General features: G+C 31.9%; 2 protein-coding genes across 5 annotated transcripts in view; one reads left to right on the top strand and one right to left on the bottom strand.

The window, feature by feature from the left end:
- Positions 1-301: 301 nt before the first annotated feature.
- On the top strand, positions 302-22878 carry LOC126777362 (zinc finger protein DPF3). 4 transcript variants are annotated; one of them, XM_050500395.1, is made up of 12 exons: positions 302-396; positions 532-641; positions 1467-1560; positions 1764-1938; positions 2293-2493; positions 2846-2930; positions 10154-10357; positions 10761-10972; positions 11481-11598; positions 16814-16926; positions 17857-17982; positions 18284-22878. In XM_050500395.1, the coding sequence occupies exons 1-11, from the start codon at positions 341-343 to the stop codon at positions 17977-17979; spliced, it is 1491 nt and encodes a 496-aa protein (XP_050356352.1). In that variant the 5' UTR covers positions 302-340; the 3' UTR covers positions 17980-17982; positions 18284-22878. The 4 variants fall into 4 exon arrangements, with proteins under 4 accessions (XP_050356352.1, XP_050356353.1, XP_050356350.1 ...); XM_050500396.1 differs by having other exon boundaries at positions 11493-11598; XM_050500393.1 differs by lacking the exons at positions 16814-16926; positions 17857-17982; positions 18284-22878 and having other exon boundaries at positions 11481-12571.
- A 1418-nt stretch (positions 22879-24296) lies between these two features.
- LOC126777351 (RNA-binding protein fusilli) overlaps positions 24297-27846 on the bottom strand; it is a 97977-nt gene continuing 94427 nt past the window's right edge. The window contains exon 16 of the mRNA XM_050500368.1: positions 24297-27752. Coding sequence (XP_050356325.1) covers positions 27660-27752 — 93 coding nt within the window. The 3' untranslated portion in view covers positions 24297-27659. The remainder of the gene's footprint in view (positions 27753-27846) is intronic.

The following is a 27846-nucleotide window of genomic DNA, read 5'->3' on the forward strand; positions in this document are numbered from 1 at the left end:
GTGTTGCCATATAGCTTCCGATGTTATAAAAAACACTGATTAGGTCGTTAAATGTTTTAAATATTAAATAATTTTCACCAAATTTATTTTTAAAAATATTAAAATAAGACTATTGATGTTAACATCTGAGATTTCAATATATAAATTTAAATTTATCGTAAAATTTAAATTAAATAATTAATTAATAATTATTAAAATTTAAATTTAATTAAATTTTAATTTTAATTTATACTTAATTTTAATAAACTTTAATTAAATTTCATAGCATCACTCACATATGTCTGTATGTCATATAGTAAGTACGATCGACGACGTCATCGATCGGCGTCTCCACATTAAAATGGCGGCCGCGGAGATCCAAGTTGTAAATCCATCAAATTTAACAAAAATAGAAAGGTTTGTTTTAATTTTATAATATAGTGTTTACTATAATTTGGTGTATAATCCAAAAAAGTATTTAATTTACTTTCGAATCTGTATGCTTGTATCGATTGTTTTGTTAATGATGTTTTGAACGCATTTTGTTTGCAGTTTTCTCAATGATCCTAGCTATAAAGAAATTATTGAAAATTCGTCTACATTTAACTCCCGATTATGTGCCGAAAGGAGAATGCGAATGCCATTTATCGACACCCAGACCGGTAAGTTACGTTTCTATTGTCAGACATTTTGTACAAAGTAAATTCAATTTAATTGTAAAAACTATCTCCATGTAGCTTTGAAATTTTTATTGTATTTAATTTATATTTTTAACTACAAATCATTCAGAGAATCATGAAAAAATGAATTAATAATGTGTTTTAATGATACTGAAACCTCTTGAGCTTGAATAAAATATATTTTATGCTTAACAGTAGCTAAACACCCATAGTAATGTTGTTACAGAGTTGCAGTAGAAGTGTGAATAAAAAAATTATAAATTCAAAATATAATATTGATAAGGCTAAATATGAGATTTAATGAGATTACAAAGGAGTAATCTTTTTATGCCATAATATGATTAAAAAACTAATACAATAGAAAGAAATCACTAAGGTTGAATGAGTAATACCAGAAATTGAATTAAATTTTTTATGGTTTCCTCTGTTTTTTATTTCAACAATATCTAAATACCAATTGAAATATACTGGTTTGACTCCAACTGGAACACAACAATACTAATATTGCTGTTTAGTGCTAGAATTTGTAATGTGTGGTACTTACCGGCTACCATTAAGTAATAAGTTTAAGTATCCTGTATGTAAATAAAATAAAATACAATATCCAACCTCTTATTGTTTCTTTTTATCTTTTACAATATAAAATATTTAAATTTATTTAATAGTTAATATTAAGATATTGAACTTGTAAAACTATCATAAGTTTTTAACACAATTATCAATTTTATTTGATTTTTATATAATTGCTACTAATACTTGAACTAGTTGTAAGTCAAAGAATGTGATAATTTATTTGAATTATTTAAGGTGTCGCACAGAGCCATTCAAATTTATTCATGACCAGAAAACAAAGAATGCCCGGAGCAAGAGAAGGACAGCTCTACACATATCCTTCACAAAGGTACCAGTTTAAATTTCTGAATGAACAACATTAGAATCCACTGTATGTTCCACTGCTGGGCTTCTTATACATATAGACTAAACTCAAATCTCATTACACTTCTTATGTGTTTAACACTTAAGAGATTGCTAACTCAGCTATGCCTGTCTAAATTTGAACCTGTTGAATTTTGCTAATATATTTTGTTTTAATTCGTATTATAGATGGAGAAAAGCACGTCGCCAATATTTAACAATGTCTTCGACGAGGTGGGGCTGGAGTGCTGTAGACGCAGCAGAAAATGCAGGTGAAGGGGAAAACAGTTCCGGTATTCCAGATGGACTCATGGGGGACGACAGTAGAGATGGATCACAGAGTGCCGCTAAAGATGACCCTAAGGTAGAAACAACAAAGAATATTCATCACAGGAATTATTGTTTAAAAGGATATCATTTTTAGATTATACATCTGAAGTGCTTTTGCTTTATTCATTAACACAAATGATGCTGTTAAAAAATTTATGTCAATTTAATATTACATATTTTGTGTACTAGATCTTGAATCTAACTCTGAATTTTTCAATAAAGCTATTTATTTTGGGATTTCTATCAAGAACTTCCCATTAGTAAATCAATGTTAGAAAGTTGTATTAGTAGTATTTGAAGTAATGTCTAATAGTTGTGTTCCATAGGCTTTGAAATAGTTTGTAAAGAGTTAAATTCGTTGCAATAACATAGTAAATTTCAATCATAGGAATGGTTCTACGACGAGCTAGCGATGGAAGAGATGGAGACGGGCGAGGAGCCCGATCCGGAGTCCGACGAGGACTACTACGATGACACGTACGCCAACCGGCGCAAGCGGCGTGGGGCCGCACCCACCGGGCCCGGCTCGCGTGGTGGGCGGGTGCGCAAGCCAATGCCGGACGACACGCCTGTCAAGCGCGGACGAGCGGTACGGATATTATTTAGCTACCTACATAGGCAGTGTTCCAGCACAGTAACATTGAGCCGTATCATCTTGACATGTGAGAGGATTTTTTTTCAAACGCGTTAGACTGTCGTCTTAACTTGTATTGACTTGAAACTAAACATCCAAGCAAACAAGGACGCATTCAGTTGTAGACTTTGAACACTGCATCAACTCAAAATTAATGATGATCTTATTATTAATACGACAATTCTCACATTGCCAGTTATTCTTAAGGATAGAATTGTCCACGTACCACAATCCACTAGATATAACATTGCCCTGTCTACAGTCTGAATAATAAAATAATTTAAATGTATTATAAACAAAATTCCAGGGTCGTGGACGTAAACGCGCCGGTCAAGGTACGCTCTTACCCTACGAGGTTCCCGGCGATAGTGAGAAACCTTTTGGATGTGAACGTAAGTCCGGTAGAAGGAAACACTAGCTTAGACCTAAGATCCTGCCCATGTAATGCCTAATATATATAATTAAATTTAAACAAATATAAAACGAAAACCATAGGGATCATATTTGAATGTGGCAAAGATATGATGATTTGGAAGTTCAATCGCTTTGAGAATTTAAGTTGACTTGTTATATTAGGTATGGAACAATTACAGAACGGAAAAGAGTGACTTTTAACAAGGAACACGTTTCTTTTAAGGTACTATTGTATAAAAACTAAAAATTGTATACTTTAAAATAATTTTTTACTCACTTTTTAAATGTTTTCCTATGAAACCGATAAGTTTCGGTTTTTGATTCAAAATGTTCCAATGTAAAACTATATACAAAATAAACTGTAAAATTATATCAAAAATATTAGCAGTAAATGTTTAATTTAGATATGAAATAGTGTTATATCTGTTAACGAAGTAATTTCATAAAAAAAGAGCATCCTAACATTCTAATTTTAAAATCCCAGCATCATAAACAGCCAAAGCACATTTTCGCCAAATAATTGTAAATAATGGTTAGTTCACAAATTGTATTGTGTAAAAAGTATAAAACGACATAATACTATCCCGTTGGTCAATTTTCGAAGACTTTTAACATACAACAAATAATGATAAATTGGTTCTTAATATCATCATTCTATATCTGCGCAGACATTTTTGGCACCAATTATAATAATTTTCATATTATATGTTGTTTATTAAGGATGGTAAGATGTTTTAGAAATGTATAATTTTTAGGCCTTAAACAGTTTTACTTTTCAGTGAGTTCTAAACTACCCCATGGGTAAAGATTAATCTAATATATAGAGACAGGAACGGTACTCAAACGGAGTAGTAAAATTATTTGGTAACGGAAATATACCAATACAGATAATGCCAATGGATGCAAATCGGACTTCACTATTTGTGTTTGTAATTAATCTCTGGTAGGGATTCTGTCATATGAAATGTTCACTTGAAAATAGTAGAGCTGTTCATAGCCCACGGACCATGGCACTGTCCAGGGTTTGATGATTGACCTGACATGATGTTAGACAAGGATAATACATAAATGTTCAAACTTCAACAAAAGGAACGATTTTATAATTAGTACACCGTATAATATGAAAATTACTCAAAAAAAAAAAATTGATTAAAGTAGAAATATAAATATCTATATGAATAGAACAGTTGCTCAATTATACATACATAGATGTTATAAACCTCATCATCATAGTCTTAGATATCCATTCAGCGAGGACTTAGCGATACGGGCGACCCGGTTAAGATTCTTAATTATTTAATGTAACACAGTAATGTAACAAAGACAGTAGCATTCGGAAAATTGTTTTTTTTTATCTGTAGCAGTTATTTGTAATCATTTAAAAGAATTAGTTAAAATTGATATTTTATGACGTTACTTTTTGTACGTGGGAAGTTTTTTACGTACGAAATGTAACTTGAAGAATCAACGGTCGGGTTGTATGGTATAGTGTGTTTTCGTATTTTTTATATATATATTATATTTCCAGGTGTTTCATATTGGTTTAAAGCAGGAGCCCAAACTTTTTAGCCTTAGTAATAGACCGTCTCTTCCGCTTATTCCTTATAGGAAAATATATCCTAGCTAATTCATCATACCAATATACTAGACAATAGTTTCGAATAACTTCCAATCAAGAATAAGTTAGATTCGCTTTTAAATTTGATACAAAATGTTCTATAACCTAGCAACCGTAACAGCCTGTGAATGTCCCACTGCTGGGCTAAAGGCCTCCTCTCCTCTTTTTGAGGAGAAGGTTTGGAGCTTATTCCTAATATAATAATAACCTAGCAAATGATTGACAAATACAATAACTGTTTCAATGGCAGAAGGGTTCTAATGAAAATTCTAATGTTTTCCTACACCGTAAAACACGAAATGAATTATAATCACAAATTAAGCACATGAAAATTCTGTAATGCTTACCCGGGTTTGAACCCACGATTATCGGTTAAGATTTACGCGTTCTTACCACTGGGCCATATCGGATTTGCTGATAGTTCGCGTATGTTATACACTAAAAACCGTTAATGATGAACATCAGTATTCCACAAAACTATTTATATTCACTATTTAATTCCAAAGTTCCAATAACAACTTCGCCTACATGAAAAACACAATTTTCTTAACTCCTGCCATTGAAATCCTTATTAATATTATGTAATGGGAAAGTGAGTGTGTTTGTTAGGCTTTCTCATTTTAATTAGTCAATCAATCATCATGAATATCGTACACCTTGTAAGGGGTACAAAAAAACCACTCGGTAGCTAATCGCCTATAAATATATCAAAATTAGTTGTAAATGATTATAAATTTTCATATTTCTTTAATTTCTCTTTTATACACCCGGGTCGCTTCAGCTCTTCTTTACAGAATGTATTTTTAATACTGGAAATAGAATATAATAAGAGAATCAATATTAGTATAAACATAACACGATCATATTTAGCTGTATCACTTCGCAAAAAAATCGCTAGACTAGCAATATAGTAAATGTGCAGTGTCAACAGGGCCTTAGATTTGATTAAATGTATAAATGCCTTAGAATATTCTAGAGTCGTCGTCATAGCATTATAATATATCCGTACAGTAGTGAACGTAGTCTTATATATAGATGAGAAAGCGAGCAATAGTTAACAAAATAATATATATATATATATTATTTAAGTATATAAATATGGAAGGGATACTATTTTGTGGTAAATATTACGTTATTTCTCTTGCACAATAGTCGATTTTGTGTGATCTTAGTTTTCTTTTCCGTTTCTAAATGATTCCTAATTTAAACATTTGTCTAATTGTTATTTTTCCAAATTGTGTGTATGGTATTGTGTTAATACAATTCTTTCCATTTTTCGGTGCAAGCGTTTCAAAAATTTTTTGTCTGATTAATTTATAAATCTGTCTTAGGACTACACCCAAATTAACACCAGAAAAAATTCGATATGTCAAAATGTAACATCAAAAGACAATTAATTATTATACAGTAACAGCCTGTTAATGTCCCACTGCTGGGCTAAAACCTCCTCTCCCACGTTAGGAGAAGGTTTGGAGCTTATTCCAATGTCTATTAATTGCTGTGTAATGAGAGATCGTTGAATATACTACATCTGGCTGCGCCGGACCAATTTGTACTTTACTACACATTAATAGGTTATAAAATTGGTCGGTATTTGAGTAGCAAAAATATAGGTACATTGAATGCATAAATAACATACAAAGCGTTTCTCAATATTTTTTTCTCATGGCTCGGATATTAAAAAGGTGTATAAATAAGCACAAAATACGATAAATTTCAATGTCCATACACGTTAATAGTTAACTATAGTATAATATTTAAAGATAATTGTATATATATCTGACGTCATAACACCCCACGGGGAGGGGGGGGACGTCACCATCACCCTCATTGATGTCACCCAACTTTATCGTAACCCGTTTTGAGAAGCGCTGATGTCCATTGGATACATTTTTAATATGTTTATGCATTCATATGAGGAAGCAAGAATATTGTAAATGCCTTTTAAATCGATGCGTTCGTTTTTATGTGAAAAATATTTAGTGAGTAAGTGAATCTCGAGGAGTGAAAACACTATCTAATGATTATTGATTAATTATAATTTCGATACTAAATCGATTTTTTGTAATTCAATCTCGATGATAGTTTTTATAAAAAAAAATCCTTGATTTCGATATGAGCGTGTGAATGAATGATATTGCAATTTTTTTTTTTTGCATTTATATAGACTCTTAGGAAAATCTTTTAGAATAGTTTTAGAGTCACATTTTAATTGTAGATAAGTAATTAATTCGATGCTGTTTTTTAAGAGTTTTTCATAGATTAATTTTAAAATATTTTCATGGCCAATATATCTGATACTAAATATTTAATCAAGACTATTTCAATCGACTAGGGTTTGTTTTTGTTTAACGGAACTTATAATATAATATTTCTCTGTTCCCGTTTCGGATATTTTTTCGTTCAAGTACATTCGAAGTTATACTTGGCAATGTATAGAAATTGTCAATTAATAAAGTTCAAAAATGTCTTAATCATTTCATAGAATAAGTGAAGTCTAGAGTGAATAGGCATCTTCTAGGCAAGCGCGCTCCATCTTAGACTGTATCATCACTTTCCATCAGGCGTGATAACAGTCAAGCGCTAGCTTATATATTTATTTAAAAAAAAAAGTAAAACGATAAAACACCAAATAATTATAATCAAACGTATATTTTCACACTGCCATCTAAACTGTAACGATTGTTTGAAAATATAATGTAGTTCTTGTTAAATATAATTTCATATGTTAGTGTATGTATGCCTTATTGTTTTAACGACATTGAAACATTTACGATGAGACGGTGAAAATCAAAATCTTTCTGTGAGATTTGAAAGTCTTCGTTGAATTTGAAAATTAAAAGTAAAAATATATATTATTATACATTTTTAGTAAGGTGAAAGTTTGAAATTATTATAATAGTTAACTAGATGACAACGTAAATTTCCTTAGCGTACAGTTAGAAAACCTCTTTTGCAACGTAATAATTTGCGATTTGCTCGAGTCCATCGGGGCTTCATCCATAAGACTCGAGTCCCTAGTCTCCAGCTTCCTTTACCCTTGGAGATAAAAGTTAAACTGTATCTTTTAATTTAAATTCATCAGTAAGCGGAACTTTTACATTCACGATCAAATTTCACGAAGATTTTCAAAAGTGTTACAAAAAAAATAATTCGAAAATAAATTCTTTTAATTTATTAATTTAATTAGACTTTATTAATAAGAATTCGACACTGTCTTGTTAAAATGTTTATTGTCGAATATTTTTAAAACTAGTTACGATTTGAGCTAGGAATGACACGTAACGTTTTATTGAAACGAAAGCGTTAACGGGCATTATTTTTTATTAGTGGATACGGAATAGTGGATAACGGAGATACGATCCTCGAGTCGATATGATCGTTTCGTACACGGCGAGTCATTCTTAGCTCGACGATTAGATAACAGATTCTTATAACTAAATGTCTTATGAATCACAATGTATAATCACAATATCCATCTCAGAGCACTAATCGTTTTCGTATGTGTATGACTCATGTGTCTGTGATAGTTCTATTTATTTCGATTTTTTTTTTCTTAAGATCTAGGAATTGACTATTTTTTTTTTATTTTTTATTAAGCAATGACTAAAGTTTTCGATGTTATGTCTGTGCTTAAAGTGCTCGTTCGTGTTGGTGCGAATATCCTTCCAAAAATGTTTATTTTTTATTATGTAATGTTTTATTTTAGTTATTACGAGTGGGTTCGTTTTTTTAATGGAAATAATAATTGATAATTTATTAATTTATCATTAGACTGCTAATTTATGTATCTGTGTGGCTGGTGTGAGTTTTTTTTAGCTATTCGATAGCGTTGACCTTAGTGGAATGAAAACAGCGCCATCTGGTGACAATAATCAGAATAAGTTAAAAAAACTCGCACTAGGCACACTAATATGCACTGTTCTTGGTTGTATTTGCTAGTTAGTAAGAGAAAAAAGATTTTTGATGATACTTACATTTAAAATTTACTTAAAAAGATATAATGTTTATGGATCGAGCAGCGCGAGCGCTCTTGTAGGTTCATTTTCATTGGTCGAAATTAAACGGTTTTGGCGTGTTTAGGATTTCAAAAGGGCACGCCATAGGCTCGAATATCAGTCAAGTGCGGGGAACTCCCTCATACTATGTATCGAGCAATGGAAATTAACCTTAATTCCATGAAGGATAAAATTTACGTTAATTTTTGGAAGGATTTTTGCAAGTATTAGAAATCTCGTCGGCTTGGTATGCAAAAGTTAATGATAATCGAAATTTCTGTCTCGAAAATGAAATTGTTTAGTCTTCCATAACGAATGTAAAATTGATGTTTGGTAACGTTTGAAATGTACATATCTAAATTTTGAAAGGTTAACGGCGCACGGACTGCGATGTAAGTCGGCTTGTATTCGGATTGGAGATATCAGTATTTTTATTGTCTTTGACGGTTAACGGAAACCCATTATTTTGAAATCTATTCGCTTCGTTTCACTGAAATATAAACACAGAAACATAAATTGAATATTAATAAGACTGAAATAGAATCAGTTTTAAATTATAATTAAAAAAAAATTTTTTTTATCGTCGATTTTTTAAAAAATCTTCGACCGTCAATGACTCGGGATAAAATTTTAGTCATTGTTATATTTTTATCGGCTAACATATTTATTGTAATGAATGCAGTGAAGTATTAGGACTCGATGTTATTCTTAGATCCAAACTATTATTAGCACCCAAAGATTGTTATGAATTTATACAAGAATATTTATGTTAAATAAGAAATAAAATTATCCAATGCGTATAATGTTTTTACTTTAAGGTTGATTCGACTTTGAATGTTTGGATCTTAGTTTTTTTTTTTTTTTTGTAATATTATCGTATCGATGTGTTCGAGCTAAACGGCCATGTATTATCGTTTATAAGATTATTTAAGATATACTAAACTTACGTTAGAAATAGCTAACAAGAATTGTATTGTACAAATCATAGTTGAAAATTTATTTTTGTATAAGATCAATGAGTATAGATAAAATGTCATAAACATGGTCGTCTAGCGAAATATATTCTTTCTACAGTTTAATGTCTTTCTAGCAGAGGGCAGATCCATTGATTTGAAGTCATCAATCATACAACCCTCGGAGCCTGCGTCCTCTAGAACTGAACATAGAATTATCACGACGGGCCGTCAAATTAAAAACATTTATATACGAACGCCATATTTTAAAGTCATTTCGAATCGTATTCACAATACTATAAAGTTGATTTTACAACAATAATTTCTAAAATTCAATGCGCTCGTATATAATTGAAGTTTGTAGACAAAGGTATTGATTGATGACGGATAATTATGGAACTGCGCGTCTTTACACCGGTAGCCGTCGTGGTGCCTCCTCTATGCTCTGTTCTGATGACGTAGGCCTCCCCTAACCCATTTATTTTATTACTAAAATTTGTTTCACACAATTAGTAAATAGAATCGTAAGCAATCGAGCTAAGCGAGACGGAGGCACCACGACGGTAAGTGCTCATGCCATATTCCGCCGAGCGTGTCACTCGTCCCGCGCCCACACTGAGCTCTGTCGGCAGTTTGCGGCGCCAAGTACAAGACGCGGCCCGGCCTCACGTACCACTTCACGCACACGCACAAGGAGCCCGGCGGGGCCCCCGCGCCCGGCAGCGACAACGACTCGCGCGACAGTCGCGCCGCGCACTCGCCCTCCGCCGTCGTGCCGCCCGCCACCGAGTACCAGGACAGCTACGTCACCTTCCTCAACAACCCCGCCGGCACGGGTGAGCTGCACCGAGGTCCCAGGGTGATGCGTCCGAGTTGTTGTAAGGAACGTTCGTTCATTACTTTTGCATCATCTCAGTCAGTCATCGGCCGCGAATGGCCGCACGTTCCCTTCTCGCTCCGATAACTCGGATACATACTCGGTGGATTATCGATATTGTAAAAGATTTTCCTGAACTAGCACAGAGCTATTGAAATAACTCGGAAACGCTGTAATTATTACAATTTTGTATATAAAGTAACACATGAGACAACTTCAATTCGGACGAGCACCGCTATATTTCTAACTGCGTGCGAGGTTACTAAATTGTGTTTAGATGTACGTAACTTTTTTCCGATCTTTGAGAGAGAAAACCCATTTGATTCGTCTAATTGTAATAACGTCTCGTCCCCGGTGTCCAGGCGGCTCCACGGCGGCCAGCTCCCCGCCGGCGGGCGGCCCCGCCCCCGCGGCGCCGGGCGCGGCCCCGCGGCGCGCGTCCCCCCCGCCGCGCCCCGCGTCCGCCGACACGTCGTCGTCGGACTCCGCGCACGCCCCGCTCGTGCCGCCCGCGCCCGCGCCCGCGCCCGCGCCCGCCACCAGCGCCGCCGACCTCAAGGAGCCCGACACCAAGGTAGGGTTCCGCACTACGTTTTAGACTATCGAGCTGCGTCTTTCGAGACCGTTTGTATTACTCTATACGGTTCCAGTGCCGCAATTTATTTACATTGGGCTGTGGTAAGTGGTCACACTTGTGCCATTCCTTACAATGTTAATCTGCGGTCTAGTGCAAACCGTTTTTTTTTATTTTTATATACAATAGGAAGGCGGACGATATGGGCCACCTGATGGTAAGTGGTCACCAACGCCCATAGACATTGGCATTGTAAGCAATGTTGACCATCGATTACATCACCAATGCTCCACCAACCTTTGGAACTAATATGTTATGTCCCTCGTGCCTGTAATAACACTGGCTCACTCACCCTTCAAACCGGAACACAACAATACCAAGTACTGCTGTTTTGCGGTAGAATATCTGATGAGTGGGTGGTACCTACCCAGACGAGCTTGCACAAAGCTACCACCAATTTTCTATTCTGAAAGTTTCTATTCTTATTTATAAAAGAAAATACTCATAGGATGTTCAACAGGCCTCCCCCTCACCATACTGCGACTTCTGCCTCGGCGACGACAGGCAGAACAAGAAGACGGGCACGCCCGAGGAACTAGTGAGCTGCTCCGACTGCGGACGGTCAGGTAAGCGTCGCGGGCGACCGCCGCGGAACGGTAGGAAGATATGCTACCATCTCGCCAACCGCGTGTGCGAGCGCCACCGCCCGCTCAGAGACAACATCAAGCTGAACGGCGTCGTCGAGATCCTCACCTCCATGTCGTACCCCGCGGACGACTTCGACACCTTCGCCTCGCAGACCAAACTGCTCGAGAACTGCGAGTACGCCACCTCGCCCCCCTCCTCTCGTCAGAGCCCCGCTCGCGACGCGTGCGAGCTGCTGGTTAACGGCTCCAACGGGAACTGATCCCAGCGTACCGTACTTTTAGATAAAACCGACATTATGGCTATGATAACAAGGTCGGATATCGAGTCCACAAGGTCGGGTTCGAGTATTCGATATGTACCCACGTTTATTTTGTGTGTTGTCTCAAAGCGTGCTGCATCACAAACGTGTTTTCCTTTTCATAGCTTCTTACCAAAGAGGTCTGCTTGTGTTAGATTAATGTTATTCTTACATTCCAAGTCATAATCATTATAGTAATAGATATATTTACATATCTACGTGTTTCGAAGTTTTAATATATAACAGTGAATATATAGGATTATTATTTTATATCTAGGATTCGGATATTACATAAATATCACTTTATTTTTTTAGATAGATTTGAAATTTGTTAGGTAAATATAAAATTTTAACGTTTTGTTTTTTCGTATTATATATCGATTGAAGATAATATTTCTATTCAAATGTTAATAATATATTATCAATAATAGTTTAGTTACCAAATAACAATATTTTTGGTTATAACAAATTATTTATTTTATTAAATGAAATATTAGCATCCGTAGTAAGCTAGTAATCTTCCCGTGGCGTGCACGATAATTTGTATTGGATAATTAAAAGACAAATTATAATCATTCAAAATTAATTACATCACATTCCAATAAATTTGTCGTAATTTTTTTTTTTTCAAATTTAATGTCATATGGTCACTGTTGATTGAATGAATTACCACGAATTTAAAATTATTCGATTTATTCGAAAAATATTTTTATCGTTGATTTAATATAAAGTGATTTAACATTTTATAAATTTAAAATATATATAAATCGTAGTGTAGTTTGTGCTTATATACAAGGTGTACGCCACACTATGATCAAATCAAATTAAATAAAAATCGTATATTAAATATAGAAAGCATTACATATATTTACATTTTTTTACAACTATATATATAATATATATCATTATAAAAAGAAAGATAAAAGATTTTTTATCATTATAAAACATATCTAAATTTATAGGTACTTATATCTTTAATGGGTATACATTAAACGAACTTGTGATCTTAATGTTGCCATGTTGTATTCTGTAGTGACGATGGATGCCAAATAATCGTATTTTTATGTGTTATCTGTTGTAATTGTTTAGGAATTAAAAAAAAAATGGAAAGTGTCGAACGAATATTATTGGATATGTAGTTTAAAGTTATTTTAATTTTAATGTATATGGCGGCGATCGTCTACCATCTACTATATTCTGGTGACGTCACATACTATGTCTATGGACTTTAGTCTATATATACACTATGGGTTTAGGGCTCTTTGTCGCGTCGTTTTCGGTTTTAAAGTAATATGTACCAACATACAGAGGCAATCCGTTGCATTCTTATTGCGTTATATATAAAAGCGAAAGATATAGATTAGCCAAAGACACAATCATTTATTGCTACGTATTCGGTGAACGTTCTAAGGCATCCCTTAGTCTTCCTTAATATGAAATGTGTGCCTTCAGTCGACGATTTGAATATTTCATTATTAATATATTGATATTAATTATGTTTCGTTCTTGTGATTTGGTGATTATAAAATTGAAACACCAAGTTAGAATTAAAAGATTACAACGCGTGCGACTTAACTACGATTCGCTGGGATGCGACTCCCATCCCCCTACCCCGCGCGGATCCCCTCGCTCGCCCTGTGCGCTCAGTACCGATGGCATATTTGTTACCGTTACCTTTATTACGTCATCAGCGCGAAATCTATTTAAGTCGTACGGTTTGTATATAAAAACATTTTAGTATGTAAATTAATTAATCTGGAGTCTAATTTCGTTATTTTAAAGTTCGAAATCGAACATGAATCTTTTATGTAACAATTTATCCGTTATTTGGATCTTGTCATACTTTTATATAGTTTGCTATATGCAATAGAAAATTTAATCTTAAATTTTTTATCGTTGTTTAAATTTATACATCTTCGGTTTTATCTATAAATGTTGTTTAGGGGTTGATTGGTTAAACAATGTTGTGTCTTATTTATTCTAATGACAAATCAATGATGACAAAAAGAGAGAGCTAGTGTTTGACTAAACGCCAGCTAAACAACGTTTATTAATTGTTCTATAATTATAGTTAAAAAATTTATTATTCAAAAATAGTTAAATGCTTCAATGTTATTTCTCAGTGAAATCGCATATCTGTGTATATATATGAAAGAATCAATTCATATAATGTTTTTTTTTTTTATATAAAAATTACAAAAATAGTGTTTTTTCAATGCAAAAGTACTTATGATTATAAAATCATTTGTTTCGTTGTTAATAATGTAGCATTTCCAAAAGCTTAGATTAGTTTTATCTAAATTATTTCGTTGTTGATCGCAGTATGTAATTTGTTTTTAAACAATCGCTAGTGAAACGCGTGTTTGTGACCTCACGACACTATTACTATCTTTAGGGAAGGGGACTGAAGCAATACACATTCTTAGAGCTTAAAAGTGCCTTTATATAAACACCTTTAATGCTTGACCCAAAGATTTGTACCAAATGACAATGCTAGATGTTTTCGTTAAAATTTAAAATATTCCCCCCCCCCCTCCGCATTATAATAGTTAAATTGAAAACGACTTTACTATATTCAAGTAGGCTTTCATAAGCATATTTTAATTGCTTAATCTTACAAAGCTAATTACTCTTAAAGATACCGTCGAGATACAGCGATAGAAATTACAATACACACAAACAATAGTAACCTAGAATAATGTCTCATTAGCATTATTTATTTACTACTCATTTTTTCGTACAAAGATAATATATAATCCAATATTTCTAATACGAGTTCCAATCTAGCATTGTCATATAATATTTTCTTTTAAAATATATAAATTCGTTTCGTTATTTTATCATTCCTATAGTTTAATTTTATTATTTTGTTTTGAATAGATTTGTTGTATGTTTCACTTCAAATATATATATATAATTGTTAAGAGCTAAGTAACCAAATTTTACTATACGAAAATGGCTATTTCCTATAATTGTTTATATCGGAATGTTGATATATAAGCTTATTAATGTTAGTTATAGTATTAGTTTAGTATGCATTGAATATTTCGATATATTAATTTAAATGGAACACGTTTATTACGAACACCTGTTTTATTCAGCTCTCAGAACAATTTCTATATAATATAAAGATTCGTTATGTTTCCGTATTCAGTTCCTATATTGTATTAATATTGTTTTTGAAACGGATCGCCGTTCAAGATATATTTAATGGAAGCTCTATAAGAAGTTATTGGAAAATATTGTTAAACACAGTATAGAGTTGTTACAACATGCTTTTTTTTTTTTTTTAAATTCCGTGTTCCATTTTTCCGAGTTTCATCCCAACCTTAGATCGTGATACTAATTTTTAAACGAATGAAAATGTTCTGTTACTACTAGGTGATAGGGCTCCTGTGTAAACGCTTTTTTTTATTGCTATTTATGAGATATAATGAGTTCGTGTAATGACAGGCACGCAGGATATAATTTCTTAGTTCCCAGGGTTGATGTTACATTGGCGGTGTAATAAATTGTTAATATTTATTACAGCGCCATTGTCTAAGGGCGGTCGGCCATTTACCATCAGGTACCACCGTTTCGCATTCTATCTACCTATTATAAGTATTAAAAGAATACAGTTTAGTCAAGTATATTATAAAAATAAATTAATACATTAGCAGGTTGTAACAACTCTTGTGTTATCAACTACTATTTGTTCCAATTGCTACTGTTTTATCTGTGTACTTTGTTTTTTTTTTTGTTTTTTTTTTTTTTTCTAAAAATATATGTTCAGATTGTATATAAATACAGCAATGTTGTCGGTTTTAATAATTTTATTTACGTTATATCTTTAGTTTGAATTATATAAAATTAAAATTTTTTTTTTCTATCGTTTATAGATATGAATTTAATATAATATATGTAATTATAACGGAACCAAATTTTATAAACGATATTGATAAACAAACGTGTATTATTATGACACGATAAATTCATTTTAAATACATAACATGACAGTACATAAAGATTATGGACAGTACTATTGTTCAAATCGTGTGGATAGTTAAAATATATTATGTATCTAGTTTCGAGTTTCATAGAAAGTATCAAAAAAATGGTAGTACGGAAGTGCATACAGATAATATTAAGACATTTCGTTATATATTATAACATTACTGTATTTGTAAGGCGACGCGTTGAATGGGCGATTTTTTTTTTTTCTTGTGCAATTTTATATACTACCAAATTGTAAATTTAGCAAAGCGATGCATATATATACATACATATATTGAGAATATTGTTTCATAGTGCAGTGATGTTGTTCGACAGTCGCCCGATAAACGTGTGGCCCGATACATTAGTCGTCGTATTTGTTCATTTTGTAAACACCGTTGAAAATGTTTGATATATTAAAATTGTATGCTATTAAATATTCATATATGGATTTTTATTTATATAATTATTGTGCTGAAGAATAGTGAACTGCACTTCCTTACGAACATTGTTGTGATACTTTTAAATGATTTTATTTTTTTTGCTTTGATAATATGGCCGTATCGTGTCCCTTTGTTATGATTTTGTTTATTTTCACTATTGTTCGGCACATTGTTTACCTTTAAATAAACAAAAAAAAAAAAGAATAATATATTGATGAAAAGAAGATGCCAGTACGCATGAGGTATTATAATGTGCCCGACAGTAAGTGAAAATTTCAATATACTTTGATTTAAATTGTTTTATTTTTTGTTGAAGTGAAACTTGTTTGGGTGAAAATTCATAGATCGAATTTTAGAGCAACATTTTTGACGCAAAAAGGTTTCACTTCTGTCGCGTGCCCGAGTTGCATGCGCTTTTTTTATCTTAATGATGGTACTAAATGTTGTCCAAAGTTTAACCGTTCAATGTGTATCCAGGTCACCCAACCTGTCTCCAGTTCACGGTGAACATGATCGTGTCGGTTCGCAAGTATCGATGGCAGTGCATCGAGTGTAAGTGCTGCTCCGTCTGCGGGACCAGCGACAATGACGTGAGTTAACAGAGCTCGCTTGATAAGTTACAGTATACATGTATTTATATATGAGAGAACGGGAGACAAAATAAATAGTAAAACCAATTTATAAGAAAACAAAGTCTATTTAATACAATAGCAAGTTATTTCTAAACACTGGTTACAATGAAATCGATACATACAATAATTAAGTTAAATTACTAATTAATTTTAATTAACAGAATAAATACAAAAATACGCTCACTTGGGTAATAACCAGATAAACAGTTCAGAGCGCCGATAGTGCCGTGTTCAACACTGAACCGCTTCTGATGACATCTGTCGAGCGTTATATAAAGACTTGCCATTTGAATCAATAGAACAACCGTGTTATAAGACCGGAACTTGATTAAAAAATATTATCTCCCACATATATACAGCGTTACTTGTAAAACATTAATATATAAACTCACAGTATATATTAGTTGTAGGACTTGAAAATATTTATTTCATGATTTTCCAAAAATGCACTGCCTAGACCTTCATACTTTTTAGTAGTTGAGTGCTACGTCACGTCCGTAATCCGTAACAGCCTGTGAATGTCCCACTGCTGGGCTAAAGGCCTCCTCTCCTCTTTTTGAGGAGAAGGTTTGGAGCTTATTCCACCACGCTGCTCCAATGCGGGTTGGTAGAATTCACATGTGGCAATTTCAGTGAAATTAGACACATGCAGGTTTCCTCACGATGTTTTCCTTCACCGTAAAGCACGAGATGAATTATAATCACAAATTAAGCACATGAAAATTCAGTGGTGCTTGCCCGGGTTTGAACCCACGATCATCGGTTAAGATTCACGCGTTCTTACCACAGGGCCATCTCGGCTTTTACGTCACGTGTTATCATAATAATTCGGAGAACCTAGAAATGAGGAGATGCCCTAGATCTGTACGCGTATCGCTCCGCCCCCAGGACCAGCTGCTGTTCTGCGACGACTGCGACCGCGGCTACCACATGTACTGCCTGGCGCCGCCGCTCGACACGCCGCCCGAGGGCTCGTGGTCGTGCGCGCTCTGCCTCAAGGAGTTCCACTAGCAGGTGCTCTACACTTGCTTTTAACTTAAATATTCTTTAACACATAAACTCTGCTGTCGCTCGGCGCTCACAGACGTCATTGGACGTCAAAATAACTGCTCATATTTTTATTACTTGAATAGTTCAAAAAAAGTATTGCATTGTGTAGTACTTTACTGTGGTGCTCTGCAAACAAAAATATATCAATTTTACAATATTTATAAAATTCTCCTCCTACGTTCTTCATAAAACAGTTGGTCGGCTTAATCAGTCTGCTTTGAATCTACCTTTGCTTGTTTAAAATTGTGTTTTTTAATCTTTTCAGATGTAGAGAGAGTATTAGAGGGGGGGGGGGGATACGGTGTGGCTGTTACGTACAACTTGTTGTTCCGGTTTCTGTCGCGATAAGTGATTAATGTATAGACGATGTTGCCATAGATTATAGAGTAGGGTAGCGCTTAGTGTGGATTTATAATCGACGTGTAAAAAAGAAACATTATTATTAACACGATAAGTTTTTTTTTATATTTATATGTATTTTTTGTACAAACCAATGATTATTATTTTTTTTTTTATTTTATTTAAGTAGTATAGGAGTCAAGGAAAGGATTACGGTAATTTCTTTATTTTTCATATATGATAAATCCACATTAAGATTTAAATTTATAAATTTCTTGCGTACTCTAAATGTGAAAAAAATCACATCTATAAATAGTTCTTTCTACCTCTACCGGTGCTTGCTTTAGCTGTTTTTTTTTATGTTCCAAATTCGCCACAACTGCCCATGAAATAGGACTTCAATTATTTATTATGATTGCCCCGATAGTGCTAATACTGTTGTACATAACTGAATTAAAACTAATTTGATACGAATAAAATTTAACGTGACCTCATATAGCAATTATATTATATTGAAAATTAAAATAACTGCTAGGAGTGTATAGGCCACATCAGCGTTTTGTGTAAAGGCAGTCCAGTCTGCCTGCCTGCTGGGGTCGCAATCCACTTGTGACGTGAAAAATGACATAATCCAACAATAAATTGAATTCCTTCTCTTGTCAAATTAGTATAGAAATTGTGTACAACAGAATTTGCAACAATGTTTAGTAGAAATGACTAAATAATTAATTATTAATTTATAAAACTCATTTAAAACTCGAAGGAATCATCTCGATTGTTTTTCTTGTCTCATCCGACATCTTTGTTTTGTTTTGAAATTTGAATTAAATTATGCTGCTCTAACATAATTTAGGATTTATCGAAATATTAAATGAAATTTGATAATATGAAAAAAAAATCATAAGAAATTGATATTATGAATGAACGATAATTCAATTCTTATGAATGGAATATTCATATGTACATTTTCGGTGAACTAGTTATCAGTAAAAAAAAAAAAAACAATTTTATCTTAATTTAAACTTTCGGCCTTGAATTAACGTCGTTTAGTTAAACGCTGTTTCGTTTCTTTCCGTCATTATATATTTTACAGCAGAGAGAAGAAGACGCAGCATTGTATAACAAATCACCGCCTAAACAATGTTTATAGGTTATGTTTTTAAATTTAAAAGTACACAATACAGTACAATCGTTGTATATATAAAGAACGCCTCGACAATTATATTATGTATAAGCATTCCATGATAGAAGCACTAAATATTTTTTTATATGAACCATATGAAAATTATCGACCTAACTTACAAACGTCGTTTAGCGGTGATTAGTTAAACAATTCTGTTCTCTTCTGTCGAATGTCAAATCAATAATGATAGAGCGAGAAAGAGAGAGAGATCGGTGTTTAACTAAATAACCGCTTAGGAACGTTTATAAGTAAGGCCTTGAGTTTTTATTTTAAACGATAGAATATTGTGTAACTGAAATTTAAACTTTAATTAGAGTTTAGGGGGCGTTTGTGTATTACGTTTTTCTATTATATTAAAGGGGGGCAAACGAGCAGGAGGCTCACCTGATGGAAAGTGACTACCACCGCACATGGACACCTGCAACATTCGAGTGCTTGCAGGTGCGATGCCGGTCTTTAAGGAATGAGTACGCTCTTTCAATTTATCGGTTATTTATACATTATTTTTTAGTCTATGAGAATATATCTGAAAATCTATGAATCACATCAAAATCAATCATCGTTTTACCTTATACAAGAATTTCATGTTCGGTTGTTACGTTAATAGTCTAAATTCAAAGCGGGTTATAATGCAAAACGCAGCTGTTAATATAATAATATTATATACTAAAATTTTCTCGGAAAAGTGCAAACAAACAAGGTAGGTAACAGTAAACAAGGTAGGTAGAAGTCAAAATAAGGATTTCTTTATTTTTAAAAAGCTATTGGTTTTTTTTTAATATTTTCAATATTATTGTAAGTTCAAATTTCTCCCTTCTCAAATTAATACCTGAACGCCCCCTAAGTGGACAATTACTTTTGTAATTTCTACGATAATTTCGTATGAAGAAATTTTATTGCAGTGACCTGATCATACAAGCAGTATCGATGTATAAAATTATATTTTAAGCATATAATGCCCTATTTAGAGATTGAGCCGAACATTGAAAAAAAAGTTTTATATCGTGTCGTTAAATAGCTTGCTTAATTAAGCCAGATTACGATAATCAATGTAAATAATGTAATAAAATATCTGAAACAGTGCTTTGTATCGAAACAATGTTTACCACAGTGTGGTACCGGCATAAGATGGTAGCACACTTCGGCTGATCGAGTATTTTTTTTATAATATCAAAGCGCATAATTACGAAATTTAAAGTGCTTAACTGACTTATTATTATTGTAGCTATGCGCGCGTTTTTAAAACTCTGATTAAAGTTGGATTAACTGACTTTAGTAATCTGAACTGCTATTGGTCAGTTGGTGTCTGTGACGTAATATACGACCAATGAGCGTTCAGTGTACACCGCTTGTCGTTTCATAATAGCGTCACTATAACATTATTATAAACGTGAAAATATCGGTATACGAAACGAGCCATAATAAATGTTTGTGAATATTTTTAGTACAGTGGACCGCATATTGAAATTGATTGCATTAAAAAGTAAGCTTTTGCAAATAGAAGCGTATCCAGTTTTTTTTTATAGTCGTGTGTAAATATTGAATAGTGATAAATCTCGGTGATTTTATCGGAAGCGATATACTGAAATTAAAAGTTCTATTTCGAGAAACGTAGTAATATAATTCTTGTATAGATATTTCTCTACTGATATCGGCGTCTGGTTATAAGTGATTGGTTCTGTACGGAGGATTTTGTTTTTCTTTTATTTTTATTTTTTTTTGTTAACCGTACTACCAGATTGAAGGAGAAAACACATTTTGAATCGAAATTAATATCGAGTGGTACGTTTTTAAGCTAAAGATATATGTAGCTGTGTGTTTAAGCTTTATTAAAATATTTATGCTTTGTATATAAGTTTACTTTAGATTAAAACGTATAAAATAGTTGGTTTTTATGACTGATTAAATATTTTTATTATTTTTTTAATAGTAATCATTACATAAAAATGACTAAACAGATTAACCGTAATTCGTATTCCGACACGAAACAAAATCCTTTATAAATCAATATATTGTATAATAAAGCATTTAAAAAAAAATTCAAGACGAAATCTTGAAATATCATATTTAATCATTTGATTGATTAATTTCTATATATATATTTAAAAACAGTTTCACTCCGTACGGAACCAACGATAGATGTAAAAATTGTGGTAAGTAAAGCTGTGATCAGATTAGGAGGTTGTGATGGAATTAGTGTGGGTTTACAAGATTTTTTATTGCTTTTTTTTTTGTATTGTAAGTTCAACTAGCCGTAGGGGATGAACCGAATTTTGCTTTAATTTTTCGAACAATATATCCTGCCAGTCTCGACATCTCAGCGTTACTTTAATTATTCATGTTGTAAATAACATTGGAGAATTGTAAATTTGATAATTGTGATTGAACTGCGATTCGAACAGGCACTGTCTTGATTTGTCCGAGGACAAATAATATTTGTGTTAATATTTTGAACAAAGTTGATCGGAAAAAAAATCCCGGTCACGATAATATAACTCATATGAGGCCTTGTATGTTTATTTGTACATGATTATCAAATTTATAATCTGTATGTTCAAGTAATTACACTTATTCGGTAGCGCGTTACATCGTAACATTACATACATACAATATGCCAATGGCAGGAGCAATAAGGACAGACAAACAATAGATTTGTATACTATATTAGCTAAAATACGCACGAAAAACACTTTTAATTAATGTTTAATTTATATTGCAACACTTGTCCACTTAACTGACAAAACAAACGTATCCATAGACAATATTTTTTATAGATTCCGACGAATTTGATGTCAATTGAAGGTCAGAGTTTTCTATTTATCATTACTCCTGCCATTGGAATCGGCTATACGTATAAAATAAAAATACCTTTAAATACGCGCTTACTTAAACGATATTGTTACTTAATTATGTACCTATAGCATTAATCACTAAGAAAAAATGTTTTGTACAAATCGACAAACTTGAAAATGCGTCACTTCGTATTGTAACGAATATATGTTTAAAAATATTGGTTGTTTTTTTTTTAATAATCGCCTGCAATTATTAGTTATTTTAATTAAAATATCTTGTCATTGAAATACTTAGATGCAATGTGACTTATATGTACTATGGCGTACATAACTCTATGGTGGATTATTACTTTTAGCTTTTTTTTTTTTAATAAACGAATGCTATAAAGTTTTGTCTGTCGGTGTCGTGTCTTGAATCATGTTCGATGCCTGCTCTTTCCAATATTTTTATGGAGTTGTTAGTTATAATTGTAAATTAAGATTTCCATCCCGTATGTGTCATAACTAAGTGTGGTGACTTAACAAATAAAAGTTAAAACTATTCGATTTTGTGTTTTATTTAATACATTGCTACAAGTACACAACACCGTAACGTTTATTTTATCATTTTATTTATTTGTCCCTGGCCACAAAAATATTTTAGAAATGAAAAAAAATATTGTTATATAAAATAAACAATATGACCTTAAAAGAAGTTCCTAGTATTAGAGATCTGGGTGTTATCATAGATTCTGCTTTAAGCTTTCGACAACATATTGAGCATATTACATCTAAGGCATCTAAGATGTCCGGTCTAGTTTTTAGGCAAATGAAAATATTTAAGGACCATAATTTGTCAATTCTTGTGTTTAATATTATTGTGTGTAGTATCCTTGAAAATTGTAGTACTATTTGGAATCCAGGATACCAAGTTCACTCCGACAAAATAGGGCGAATCCAGAAACGATTTCTGTACCATCGTACACGGACTTTAGATGTAGTCAGCTGTTCTCATACGAATCTCGTCTTACTCATTATAATATGAATTCACCCAAAGAACGTAGTAGGGTTGTAGATGTGATTTTTTGTCTAAATTTATAAATGGCCTAATAGATGCACCTGAACTCGAAAAAGCTCGAGCGTTTAAGTTTCGCAGTGCCTCGTGACGGTAACCGCTTACAGAATCGCAAGACGTTTTGAATGCCTCATACAAGAAGCAATATTGGTCAGCATGGTCCGCTGTATAGAATGCTATCTTTTGCTAACTATTTTAGAGATACTATAGATATCTTCAACGATAATATCAGGGCCATTAAAAAGAAAATGTCTACACAAAAGGGTTAATTTTTAGTTCTATTTTTATATCATTTAGTTACTTTTTAGTTTAGTTTAATTTTGTTTTGCTTTAAGTTATTTATTTTTATTTTATAGGTGATAGTTTTTATAAGTTTTCTTATGTTTGTTTTAATGTTACCCTGTAGTTACTAACTAATGTAAATTTTATTATTATTTTTTGCTTTTAAGCCCTCATACAAGAATGTAATGTCCACATCGAGAAGACTCAATTGTAAATATTTTTGGTTAAATGTATTATTGTATATCATTGTTGATTGTGTAATTGTAGTCAGTTTTGTAAACTAAATAAGAAAAAGACCCCCCACACCAACTGGAGCCCCGGGAGGTCTCTTTCCATTTATATCAACCCTCTGAATCTGATTGCTCAAATACGAAATCAGGAGGCTGAGTGCTGTGTCTTTAATATAGTGACGTAGCTTCCTGATCAACTTTTTATGTTGCACACAATCAAAAGCCTTAGATAAGTCACAAATTATCCCTATGGCATCCTGTGACTCTTCCCACGCTCTATAAATATTTTTAATGAGCTCAACAGCAGCATCGGTTGTCGAGCTCATATTAAACATTCTTAATCAAATTTATAATTAAAAAAATGGCTGATAGAAATTTTAGTCAAATAAAAAACAACATATAATTAATTAATTTATTAAAACAATTCACTACTTTGTATGATAATAAACCAAAACTGTTTTGGTATTTAAGATCAAATCTAATTCTAAACATTGCACATCTATTCTGACTATTCTAACGATAAGTCGAGGTCTCTACCACACTCAATTTATATCAATCATATATAGCGACTAAAAATTAAAATTTCCTACGTGACATTAGCGAAATAACCGCACAGCACAACCAAAAACGTTGCTTTTTTTTATAATACGTGGTATTTTTTTTAAATTGATTCTTTTGAGTGTGATACGACATTTACACTATAATATATATTTCCGTCAATATGTTCAACAATGCTTATATAAAAGAATACATATACATACATCATAGGTAACAATTTTATATATTTTGCTAATAAAATCACTTAACAAAAAATAATATTGTATCACTGGACATTATTTACCTGTGATTTCGATATACAGATAACAATATAAATACATCTTTACAATATAAAAATAAAAAAAAATTACATACTTTTTTTTTATTAGGTAAATATTAATAATCAGATTCTATTCCTGATTATTATATATATATATATAAAATTTAAATACACTTAAAGTTAAAACGATAGTTATTTTTTTGTTTTTTTTTTTTTTAATATCATATAATAACAAAGATTTAACGATAATTATTCATTAAAAATATTTTATTATTTTGTTTTTTAATAACAGAATACTTATATTAATATAGTCATGATTGCTTCGAAGTCATGGATAAAATCACTAGGTTTCTTTATATTTTCCTAATATTTATTATTTAGGTAATAATTATGTGATGTTATTTGTGTACTTAGGAAATAGAACCTAGTTATTTATGAAAATTAATAATTATTCTAAAACTGACCATCATGCTTAGTACTCTAATCAAAGTGGCATTGAAGAGGTTTTGTTTATAGCAAGACATCCCATAGACAATTTGATGCATACATATGTATGTCATCTTAATATGACTCCAACGCTTCATATGACAGTTTGATTTGAGGGTATATGGGCATTAAATTTATTGCTTAATATTTTACGAACTAAATACCATTAAAAAAATCTTTGTTGAAACGGAAACGAATCGAAACATTTATTTATTTACTAAATTTTTTTAGTCAAAATAACGTTTTCTTTCCTTCGCAATTACGATTATAATTCAATTGTCCAATTCAATTTCGAGGCATTATTTAAAAAAAATACATATCCATTTTTTTTTTTGCTTTTCTATATTAATAATATTCTAATTAATTTATTTTAATATTAATAGTATTATACTAATTCATCTTATCACAAGTGACGAATTAAAGATACGTTCTGATAAAACTATCGGAAGACTTTTGATTTTGTTGTTTTATACGTTATTTATCTAACATAAGTATTACGCTGATTCTTGAACTAAAAGTAACAACTAAGTATTTATCCTGTTACAGCTGTAGGGCATCAAATATTCCACTATATTACACTATTTTGTTTAAATTAATGAGATTAATGATCATTTTGTGACTGTTTGAAGTAAAATTTATATTAAACCGATTTCAGAACTAAATTATACATATATTTAAGTGACTCGATAATTTAGAATTTAAATTTAATAAATTTTTTAAATCTTTCCATTCCTTTTAGACAATTCAATAAAATATTAAAATTAACAACAATATGCAAGTAGCATTATGAATATTATCATAAATATGTATTTTAAATAAATATTTGATTTGTATAAAAAAAAAACCTAGTAAAATATGAAACGGCGATTTGAAATGACGAAAAAAAATTATATTATAAAATTATCACTGTTAAATTATTTGTGTATGTTTAATTTATTTATTTCGACGAAAACCTTTATTTCATAACCTCAAATGATTTTAAAAATCGAATTAAAAAAAAAAGTTATAAATGGTTAGATTTAGTGAAGTTATTATTATGGCATAATATAGAGTTCTGGTTTGTCTTAATTTTATTTCTATTTTCTAGTCTAATTGAGCGTTACCTTACACTAAATTTATAAATGATTACAAGATATTTGGTTTTTGCTAAAACGTGAATCAGCACCGTAATATCACTGTTTTTCGAGAAACGTTCTAATGATAACTAACTAACTAACAATTATAATAATTTAACTACTGAAAATAATTTGATAGGTTTTTTTATAGTTTTAATTTAGTTGGCGCCAGACGTCTAATGATTTAAATAGAAATATAATATGCGAATAATAGGTATACATAACGAGGAACCTATTTTATATTAAACTCATCAGATATTCTACCGCAAAACAGCAATACTTGATATTTTTGTGTTCCGGTTTGAAGGGTGAGTGAGCCAGTGTAATTACAGGCACAAGGGACATTAAATCTTAGTTCCCAAGGTTGGTGGCGCATTGGCTATGTAAGCGATGGTTGACATTTCTTACAATGTAAATGTCTAAGGGCGTTTGGTGACCACTTACCATCAGGTGGCCCATATGCTCGTCCGCCTTCCTATTCTATAAAAAAAAAAGTTTAAACTAAGAATATATTATTTTTAATTCATTTAATAGAATCCGTCCTTATTATCCAAATGATCAACAATAAATAAAATATTTAAAATGAACATTATAAATATACGGCGATATAATTATTTTGTAACATTAAAACTTTATATCTTAAAACGAAATACTCATTGGATACGAGTAACATAATAATATACTTTTGCTAAGTGAGATATATCATAATATCACGATATTTGAGCCGTTCTTTGACTGATATAATATCAATTATTCATGAATTCGTTGGCAAGCTGTGCTTTGTTATTGCTAATATATAATTTACGTTATCTATAAACATTGTTTATTTATTTATTGTGAAGAAATGAAAATTTATATAATTCTTTTTTGTGCCTTAGATGTCCACAAAAAAGATCACAATTAGAAAAAAAAATAGACCACAGATTATAATAGACAGAAGTTATGATAAAATATAAACTTAAGTTTCCGATAAATAAGTTTTTAAATAATAAATAGAAAAAAGTCAAACAGTTTAATAAATAAATTTACTAATTTAGTTATATTGTGAAATTGTTAAATATCCTTTGTACGAAGATTCAATATTGAAATATATTTGCGTTGTCTATATATGTGACGTAATTTAATTATACAAGCAATTTGTAACACTTTGGTTTGTAAGGAAAACTACGGTATTGCGTGGAGCTTATCGCTTCTACAATTTTAGAAATATATTCTATTATTTCTATTGGCATATAACTAAGCTGTTATAAACTAAATTTGAGCGATATTGTCACACAATTTTTATGACATAATTTTGAAAGATAACGAAGAATTAGGAAAATTCGACGATCTTAATATATCACCTAATTGACCATGAAAATAGGCCATTCGGGGCAAGCGGCCGGGGGGGGAATGGGTAGCGGCGATCCTCCGCCTACTGAAACTACTTCCGGTATCTGTAAAGTAAAATGCTTCTATTAATTTATTGTTTTATGACACTACACTTTTTAGATAAGAATGTATCGTCTATGGCAGATGAGATTTGCTGCT

Source organism: Nymphalis io, chromosome 22 (assembly GCF_905147045.1).
Source record: "Nymphalis io chromosome 22, ilAglIoxx1.1, whole genome shotgun sequence".
Classification (NCBI taxonomy): domain Eukaryota; kingdom Metazoa; phylum Arthropoda; class Insecta; order Lepidoptera; family Nymphalidae; genus Nymphalis; species Nymphalis io.